We start from the raw sequence: 10372 nt of genomic DNA on the forward strand, positions 1-10372 counted from the left end.
CAGTAGTGTACTGGTGAAGTTAGAAGTAAGAAATAGAAGACCTTGTAAATAATGGAGTTTCCAAAATATGTAGTCAGCTCTCTCAGTCTAGGAGACATGAGGTACTGTGGTACCTTGGTTCCCAAATGCCTCTGTTGTTGATTGTTTCAGTTCTCGAATGCCGAAAACCCAGAAGTAATTTTTTCCATTATTGAATGTACCTCGGATGTCTAACGTCTGACGTGGCTTCCGCTGAGTGCTAGAAGCTCTTGTAAGCAATTGGAAGCCGCACCTTGGTTGTCTAGTGTATTGGAAGTCAAAGGTCTTCCAGAACAGATTACATTCGACAACCGAGGTACCACTGTAATTTGTCAGGGCTGTTCTGCTGGCTTTGGAGAACAGTTTTGTTGGCTTGAGGCATTCTGAGATGAAGAAAAATGAATTCAAGGAGATTTAGTCCAGTTATGATTTGCTACATCAAATAGACTTATTTATGCTTTAACTCTTTCTTATAATAAGCTGTCCCCTGCTGTTTAACTCTGGCCTCAGCAAAATGATATAACATTTGGGGAAGAAGATGCAGCCCAGTAACCCAAAACTAGAGGCCAAAATAGAAAAGATCTCCACAGCCACCATGTACTTTCCCTTGGTACTCAGGTAGGTTGGAACAAAGGACAGCCACACAATGCAAAAAACCAACATGCTGAAGGTGATGAACTTGGCTTCATTAAAACTGTCTGGTAACTTCCTGGCTAGGAAAGCCACAGTGAAGCTGACAATGGCTAGCAAGCCCATGAAGCCCAAGACACTGTAGAACATGGTGACTGACCCTTCATTACATTCCAAAACAATTTCTTTAGTCACAGAGTGCATATCCAAATCTGGGAATGGGGGAGACGTTGCCAGCCACACACTACAAATAATGGCTTGAATCAGGGAGCAGAAAAGAACAATGGAGGTAGCCTGTTGTTTCCCCACCCATCTCCTCATTCTGGACCCTGGCTTGGTAGCCATGAAAGCTAGAACCACTATAGTTGTTTTTGCTAAGATGCAAGACACTGCTACTGAGAAGATGACTCCAAAAGCAGTTTGTTGAAGGAGACATGTTATTTTTGTGGGCTGGCCAATGAATAGCAAAGGACAAAGGAAGGAGAGAATGAGGGCTAGGAGGAGAACATAGGTGAGGGTCTGATTGTTGGCTTTGACTATGGGAGTGTCTTTGTGCTTGATGAAGATCCTCAGCACCAAAGCTGTAATGAAAGTCAATAAAAGAGCAAGCGTGACCAAACTGATCCCCAGAGGTTCATCGTAAAACAGGAAGCTTATGTCTTTTGGGAGACATATAACCTGGCCAAGGTTTGGGTACTGATCTTCTGGACATTGAAAACAGTCATCCATGTCTAAAAATAAAAAACACACACAAAGAATATGTTTACTGCAGACTTTTGGAGTTCATTGGTGGTAGGGGGAAATGCTTCCACAGCCTTTTGTTTTATATCCTACTTCTTTACTCAAATCTTCAAAGCAGTCAACAACATTTAGAAAACACAGCAGATCACAAAGCAAAATAACCAGCCTATTGAACCAGCCAGCAGCAGGCACCAGATGTTTGTTTCTTCAGTTAGCCCTGTCTTTAGCCAACTGAACTAGGCCCTGATGTGGTCTTTGATTGCCTCTCTTGTTCTGTCCTTTCTTCCCAAAAGGCAAGTGTCTGTTGGCTCATGTAGACTAGGCCACATTGCTCCCCTCACATCTGACCATCTCTGATTCAGTGTCATATTTGTGGAAATAATGCAAATAGCTGCACACTTCATAAACTACTTCAGTATTTTGGTGGAATACAACTAAAGGCTACAGTCCCTCCAAGTGTTCATATTTTCCATGGATGTCCCCGCTTTACAGAAGCCATCTGTCAGGGTGCCCTCAGAGCACACCCGTGAGACTGAGCTGTATGAGAGGCAGGAGGATGGGATTGAAGATGGAGTTTCTGAAGCGGAAGGAGGCAATGGAGTGAGCAGGGGTTATTGGTATTCCCAGCCCATGCAGGGGGAGGAGGACTTGGTCTGGGAGGGAACGCAGGAAGAAGAGACACAGGAGAGAGAACAGGCAGATTCACAGGCGTTGCAAGGGTTAAGTTCAGGGTCAGAGGCGGAGCAGATGCATGAATCTCTGCACTCAAGGCATCTTGGGAGACTTTGGGAATGCAGGGAAAGTGTCATAAAGATCCCACGCTTTCTGTGTTTTAGACGGAAGAGGAAGTCAGTGCTCCCAACTGACAGCTCCGAGGAAGACTGATTTACACGGGCTCCCACCCGGGTTGTATAAACAGCAATAAATAAAGACCATAAAACCATCACAGTGTCAAGGCTTCTCTGAGTGTAGAGAGATCAATTTACACATCCTTAACACCATCCTGGTTTCTGATTTGATCCCAGAATGCCCCACTTTCCCTTAGGACGTCCCTATTTTCAAAGGAGAAATGTTGGAGGGTATGGTGGGATGTCCCTATCTTCAGCAGAGAAATGTTGTAGGGTGTGGAGTTATCTGACCCCCCCAAGCCTTCTGCATAGGGAAGTTTTTTTTAATGTCTAATGTTTTATCATGCTTTATATATGTTAGAAGCCACCCAGGGTGGCAACCCAGTCAGATGGATGGGGTATAAATAGTAAAGTTATTATTATTACTATTATGGTATAGGACATCCCTATTTTGATCAGAGAAATGTTGAAGGGTATGAGACTAGAATTGGTGTTTCTACACTTTCTGAACTGCAGCTGTTACTGCACCTGATATGATGAAGGTGATCAGTGAAATAGAGGAGAGATTTTGACAAGAAAGTTCTGGCTCATGGTTTAAGCAGATCGGAAAGCGTGTTCTGATGACAGAAAGGGCTCTGTTTGCTTGGTAAGGCTTTAGCTGAGCTGAGAGCATATACAGATTAAATAAAACTCATTTTATTTATTTAAAACTCAGATTAAATAAAACTCAACAAAATTCATTAGTAGCCCAGAGTGGCCCTCTTGAACATTTATATACCCTAGGGAGGGTCAAAATCATCTTTGAAATAGGTGGCTTACATACATCTATATATAACATTTTAAAACCTTTCTTACCTTTCTGGTTGGAAATCTTTCCTTCTGGACATGTAAAGCAATCATAGCAACAAAATGGCTTCCCTTCCTTCTTGGTTCGACTGTAACCTGAACTGCAATGATCATTGCATATAGAAATGGGCAGGGTCTGTCCATAAATATCAGAATAGAATGTTTTAGGTAATAGCATGAACACTAGAGAGTATTACGAATGCAGTACAGTGGTACCTCAGGTTAAGAACTTAATTCGTTCTGGATGTCCGTTTTTAACCTGAAACTGTTCTTAAGCTGAGGTACCACTTTAGCTAATGGGGCCTCCCGCTGCCGCTGCACCACCGGAGCACGATTTCTGTTCTCATCCTGAAGCAAAGTTCTTAACCCGAGTTACTATTTCTGGGTTAGCGGAGTCTGTAAACTGAAGCGTCTGTAACTTGAAGCATCTGTAAGCCAAGGTACCACTGTACCCACAAGTTGAATGTAAGTAGCGAGTTCTCTCTCTCTCCCTCTCTCTCCCCCCCGCCTCTCTCCCCCCCTCCATCTCTCTCCCCCCCTCTCTGTATGTATCTGTGTAGATAAAAAGGTAAAGGTAAATGACCCCTGGATGGTTAAATCCAGTCAAAGGTGACTATGGGGTGTGGTGCTCATCTCTCTTCAGGCTGAGGGAGCTGCCGCGTGTCCACAGACAGCTTTCCGGGCAATGTGTATGTATTTAATGTATGATGATGATGATGATGATGATGATGTGGCCTACATGACTAAACCGCTTCTGGTGCAACGTAACACCTTGACGGAAGCCAGAACGCACAAAAATGCTGTTTACCTTCCCACCACAGTGGTAACTATTTATCTACTTGCACTGGTATGCTTTCAAACTGCTAGGTTGGCAGAAGCTGGGACAGAGCAATGGGAGTTCACCCGTTGCACAGATTTGAACCGCTGATGTTTTGATCGGCATGCCCAAGAGTTTCAGTGGTTTAGACCACACCACCACCCGCTTCAATCAGCTGACAGTAGTGTTCAATGTGGAGAGATATTGATACTTACCTATCCTGCCACCACATGCTTAACGAATGAAAAGGGGTTTTAGCAAAAAACAAAAAAAGGTGAAGGAGCATGCTTAATATTAATCAGGAGTGGGTTCTGGAGTGTTGGTGCTACCGCTCTGAATGAATGATTCCTTGTAATTGCAGAAGGAACATTAAGTGGCACATGAAAGTTCAGATTGAACAAGTCTCACTATATTTACAGAATACTGAGAAACAGCCATTTGAGTAACTATCTTCTTCCTGACCATTGGGCAGGTGAAGGAATGAACCCTGAAAAGTGCAGAGAACCCACCTGGTTAAATTGGCTGGGCCATACAATGGCATCCTCATGAATGGTGAACGATTTTTCCTGGGTGCCCAGAGAGTCTATCTTCCCAATTTTGACTCTAAGAAAGGACTGATTTGGAAACATGAGCCAGTTTATAATGTCAAAGCCAGCAATTAATTCACCATTTGCGTCAAAACGCACCTTTTCTCCTGCACTGTTGTTAAATGAAATACTTCTGAGAATCTGATGGAGCTAAATAATAAAAATAAGAAAGGTTTATATAAATGCTCTTATTATGTTATCATACAACACGGTGAAAATACATCCAAGGTTCAGGATTATGATCCCATGAAATCTTTGTGCAAGCTAATGTTAGAAACAGCAAAAGGTCACTTAAAATCCCAAAGCATGGAATATTGACTACATCTGCACCACTACTTTAACTTTCACTGTTTTGTGTTACACTAAAGAACTTTCCGCATTGTAGGCTTATCAATAGAGGTTAAGATTTTTCCATCAAGAGACCTCTACTATCTTTAAAAGACCACAGTCCCCATGGTTTAAGTCTGTGGTATGGATGTATCTATTGTGGAGTGAGATATCACGACTGCCAACAATATGGTTGGCAGCCCTGTTGCTGCTTCTGGTATTTTCAAAACTGCAAGGAAATGGGCAGTGATACCCTTTTCTGCTTCTCCAGTAAGGCAGCTGGCTAAGGGCTTTGGCTCACTGGTGACTCATGCTTTAAATGCAGAAGGTTCCAGGTTCAATCCCCAACAGCTCCATGTAGGGCTGGGAAAGGCTTTTGCCTGAAACACTGGGGAGTTGCTGCCAGTGTTCTCTACATGGTATAAAGCAGCATTCTACGCAATGTGAGACACTCTGAAGAAATCTTTGATACCCTAGCCCCAACTTGGTCATTTATTTTGTTTTGCTTTAAAAACACTGCACTTACTACCTTGATTGTGAAGGGATGGAAAGAAATTATTTTACAAACTGAGAGGAGTTCTGTTAATCTCTGCTGTGGAGGCAAAATAAAAGGCTTGAAGTATGGTAAAGTTATTCTATGAGATTAACTTTCTTGTTAATTTCATGGAAGGTTGATAAAGCTCGACCATCATTTTTGCACCAAAAGATACGTAGGTACCTTCAGCTTTCATCTGACCAAGACATTACCTGCCATGGTTGTGGATTTGGAAGCTCCCATCTTACTCCCTCTGCCATTCCTCTGTGCTTGAATTGGGATGAATGTCTGATGTGCAAAGCATGTGCCACTGCATAGACTGCATTGTAGATGTTGTAGCTATGGGCAGTCATTCTCATTTCAAAAACAGACACGGGGAGTGTCTCCATCTTCTCCTCCCCTGTGCAAATTTGCCCACCTATATTATCTGCCACAGAACTGGAGAATGAACAGTTAAATGACTCTTCCCAGAAGTCCTTGATAAAACCATCTTCTTTTTCTGTGCTTGGGTTCTTGATCTGAAGGAACTTCTGGAAAGCTAACAGATCCACTGAGTGAATGGCAAGGGAAAGAGAACCATGAAGGAAACTTATGTCCCAATATCTTTGAAATGGAAATGATGTGATATCCATCTGGGCTGTCAGGAACCAGATTTTACTCTTGGTCCTCATTGGTATATGCTCAAAGTTTAAAACCTGGGGCACCATTTTCAATGCCATCATGGAATGAATTTCTCCATGTACAACCACAACATTGGTAGTGCTCCCCATAATAACACTGATAGCGTGAAAGCCCTCCCCCACCATGTCTGTGATTCCATTGGAAGATGTTAGCTTTGGGAATGTTTCTATGAAGTCAAAGCAGATGCCACTCTGGGAAAACACTGGAAGTACATTCTCTATAAAACCTTCTGTATTTTCCCTAACTTGAGAAACCACTCCAATCCACGTCCACTGGAAATGCAGCAGTAACTTGATGATTCCTCTATATTGATGGTCCCCATTTGGGAACATTTGGTAGAAGAAGACTCCTTGAGACTCTTTATTCATGAGTGGGGAAGAGCCATATATGAGCTATGGTTTATTTTTTAAAAAAGAAAAAAGATGAGAAGAATGGTTTTCAATATAAAACAATTACTTGTGTGTAGTTTTGTTTTCTTTCTTCTGTTCATTTCTGGCCGAGACTATAAGGGTTAAGTAGATCCTGCAGACTGCAGGATTGAATTATGTGTTCAACTACTGGAGTCTACTTTCCCTGTGCATTTCATGCAAAGAACACGCTGAGGAAGCAGGCCCCTGCAACTAGCAGGATTGAAACCTCAACTCACCAGATGCTCAGCCTAGCGTATATAATTGCTTAGTTTTACTGTGTGCTTGTTACAGACATGTGAAGACAATCTCATTCTTCCTACCAAGACCATGCCCCAACAGCCCCAGATCACTCCTGCGGGCCACACCGAATCTGGGAATGTTTCCACCTAATTCATCTACTTCCACCTAGTTTCCACCTAATTCATCTAGTTCCACCCAATTCAGAATTTGGACTTTGGCTAAATTTGACCCACAACCCTTACAGCTCCTTATTGATTGCTCTTTCACTGTGCATGTGCGTGTTAGGAATGGCAGGATCTGTCAATATTTCTCTTAAGTTTCTTATTTAACCACATCAATTAGATTTCTTTTTAAGCCTCATGAAAATTTCTCCTAAAATACAAAACTTTATGCAAATTTTGCCTAATATGCACATCTTTGCAAAGTAATATTTGCTAATACAATGCATTTTAAGTATATTTTTACTAACATGCATTTTTAATGCACACTTTACCTTAATCTATGCATTTTTGGACACATTATTTGACTGGAGAACTGCTTTGCAAAATCCGTAAAAGGGGGAATTTCAAAGAATGGCTGCATTTCATGTATCAGTTCTGAAAGTGTGAATTCAGTGAAATTCAGGTGTGAATGTATTTAGATCTTACTTGCGGTATCTTGTAGGTAGACAGGATGGGTGTCATGTGAAGACAGACATTAGAGTTAGGTCCCCCAATGACTGCTATTGGAGTGCTCTCAGCATCACATTTATAGTTAGGAATGGCCTTGGCCCTTCTTGAGAGAAGCTCCATTGAGGCTTCATAGGTCCAGCTTGCACTGAAATGGCTGTTATAAATGTGGAAGCCCAGGGTGACGTTGGGCAAGATCTGGGGAGTTTCATTGATCTCCTTTACAGCAAATGCCAAGGCCAGGATGTGCTGGTAGAGGTGAGTCAGCACCCTGTATTGAGAGTTACATGCTGCATCAAGGTTCATCTGCTTCAGATTGTAACATTGATTACTTTTCAGTTCAGTATCCAGTTCAGATATTGTACAAAAACAGGTTGTAATCTAACATTTCACAGGCGTGTAAAAGTAAACTGGCTCATGAATCTATGACGTCTCCTAAAACCATCTCAAATTCCAGGACTTCTTAGAGAGTCTCTTAGTATATCTACAGAAGACATAATTCAATAAGGTGTTTTTATTTATTCTGGCCCATAGGGAATCTGGATGAGGTGTTTTGTATGTTTAATATCTGCCTGTCAAAAGTTACTTGTAGTTTACATGTTCTTCATTCACACAGGATACACATCCTAATAAGGAAATACCAACGTAGCATTTTTCTTTGGGTTTTTCTTAGAAGGGGTAAAAAAATACATAGGGTCACAGCAGCCACTAGGGAGAAATTATCTTAATGCTCCAATTTTATGTATATCCCATGGATGTGAGCTTAATTTATAATATAAAATATGTTTCAAGCCTGTTTTGATGCCATGTGGATCTCTGCAGGCAAGACTTCACATCTGTAGAAGCAGTTGTCCTGGAAGCCAATATTATATGCTCGGTAAATGTTTTAAAATTCTTCAATAAAGTTTGTGTGAAGAAAAGAGTATTGGAAATGGTGAAATTAAAACAATTTTTAATTTATTTTTGTTTGTGGAATGTTTGTTCTTTTTGAAAAGCAAAGAAACAGATTAATGCAGACAGAGGGGGAAAGAGATTTAGGAGTACATGCATGCAAAAGTGAGCAGACCAGACATATTTCATCAGCATATAATATGTTTTTTTTAAAAGAAACATTCAGCTACTTACATATGGTCATCTGAAAATTCCTGAGATGGGTGTTTTTCAAAGGATAGGGTATCTGAAAATATGTAGATCTGTGAAATAATGCCAGCAATGATGAGGTCTCCTGACTGGTAATATTTGTGAAGAATAGGGACAGGTTCTCTGATGGAACACTGAGGAAGAGGAAGATACTTGCACATCCCCTGTAGTGGCAGCAAGAGCACCAGCAACCTAAACACTACCATCTTCCAAGGGATTATTCATTTAGGAACAAGTTCACCTCTTCTGTTACTGTCATTCAAGTGACTGTGAGCAGTAGAGACTAACTTGAATGGTGACCCACTTATCTGATTCAAAGCCATACTGACGAGCCTCTGTATATCTATAGACCCAACCATGTTCACTTCATACTTATTAATAAGAGCCTCCAGTCTTAGTTTCCTCATTCTGCATGTGGGCAGAGGAGGTCCCTAGGGAAGGGGAGAAGATGTAATTCTGAATAATCTGGTAATTACAGGTGAGGTAATCACTTGCTTTGAATTATGGATTCTGTGTAATATTTTAAGGCAAACATGATTATCATATCTCATCCAAAGTATCAGGTGACTTCCTAGCTAGGAAAGCCAAAGTTAAGCTGGCAATGGCCAGGAAACCCACGAAGCTCAAACAGAGCAAAACATGATATTTCATTGCATTCTAGCACAATTTATTCAGTGATCGAGTGCATGTCAACATCTGGGAATGGAGGACAGGTTGCCAGCCACACAGTAATAAAAACCGTCTGAACAAGGAAGCTGGAAAGAACAATAAAGGTTGTCAGTTGTTTCCCCACCCATCTCCTCATCCTAGAGCCTGGCTTGATAGCCATGAAAGCTAGAACTACTATTGTGGTTTTGGCTAACACACAGGAAACTGCCACTGAGAAGATTGCACCAAAGTAGTTTGCCGTAGGAGACATGTCACTTCATCTGGTTTGCCAATGAATAGCAAAGCACAAAGAAAGGAGAGGAGGAGAGAGGACAGGAGAACATAGGTGAGGTTGCGATTATTGGCTTTGTCTATGGAAGTGTCCTGGTGCTTGAGGAATATTCCAGGAACCAAAGTTGTAATTAATGAGGAAAAAAAACTGCAAATGTGGTCAAAATAATCCCCAGAGCTTCATCATAAGACTGGAAGTTTATGTATTTATGGAGGCCTCTATCTTGGCCAATGTTTGGATAATGATCTTCTGAACATTTAAAGCAGTCATCCATGCCTGAAATCAAATATGAAAAATAAACATAAAATGTTACTTAAGTATGGCATTCTGTTCTTGAATCAGGGTAGTGAACTTGAAATATCGAATGTTAATTTTGCTGTAAGAATAATAGGAATTTCTACCTCCTGCATAATCTGAGCTCAATAGCATCAAAGGCCTTCTTTCTCATGGGTTCCAAGCAAATCCAGAATTGCCATAACTGCCACAGAGTGTATGACATCACAGAGTTCTACAGTCCTTTACATATGTTTTGTGGATGCTAACATTTCACCATTTTGAATGTTAAAGAAATTAGTTTAAGCATTTAAAACACTGATGGGAACCAGCTGGATTGCAGTCAATCTATTTATAAAATAAATGGTATCCATCTATTAAATAGGCGGCAACTGTTAAATAGAACACATCTACATATGACATTCCTTACCTTTCTGGTTTGAAATCTTCCCTTCTGGACATGGAAAGCAATCATAGCAGCAAAATGCCTTCCCTTCTTTCTTAGCTCTTCTATAACCTGGACTGCAGTGATCATTGCAAATGGAAATGGGACAGCTGTCAAAATCACCAGGTCTAGAAAAAATTATATAAGACAGCTGCTGAACACGTGTTTGCAAATATTCTACTGTACACACAGAGAAAAGCACAAAATACAGAAAAGGACAGGTGTA

General features: G+C 41.1%; 1 protein-coding gene across 3 annotated transcripts in view; it reads right to left on the reverse strand.

The window, feature by feature from the left end:
- The window catches only part of LOC308571924 (vomeronasal type-2 receptor 26-like), a 98121-nt gene extending 87749 nt beyond the window's left edge, over positions 1 to 10372 (reverse strand). Inside the window, exons 1-3 of one of the 3 annotated variants that reach the window (XM_081167569.1) lie at positions 5562 to 6413; positions 4410 to 4637; positions 3093 to 3219 (exon numbers count right to left, since the gene is read on the reverse strand). In XM_081167569.1, the coding sequence (XP_081023695.1) occupies positions 3093 to 3219; positions 4410 to 4447 (165 nt within the window). In that variant the 5' untranslated portion in view covers positions 4448 to 4637; positions 5562 to 6413. Of the gene's footprint in view, positions 1 to 3092; positions 3220 to 4409; positions 6414 to 10131 lie in introns of those variants that run through there. The other 2 variants (XM_081167570.1, XM_081167571.1) reach the window with 2 other exon arrangements.

This window comes from Podarcis bocagei (assembly GCF_964188305.1).
Source record: "Podarcis bocagei genome assembly, chromosome: 13".
Classification (NCBI taxonomy): domain Eukaryota; kingdom Metazoa; phylum Chordata; class Lepidosauria; order Squamata; family Lacertidae; genus Podarcis; species Podarcis bocagei.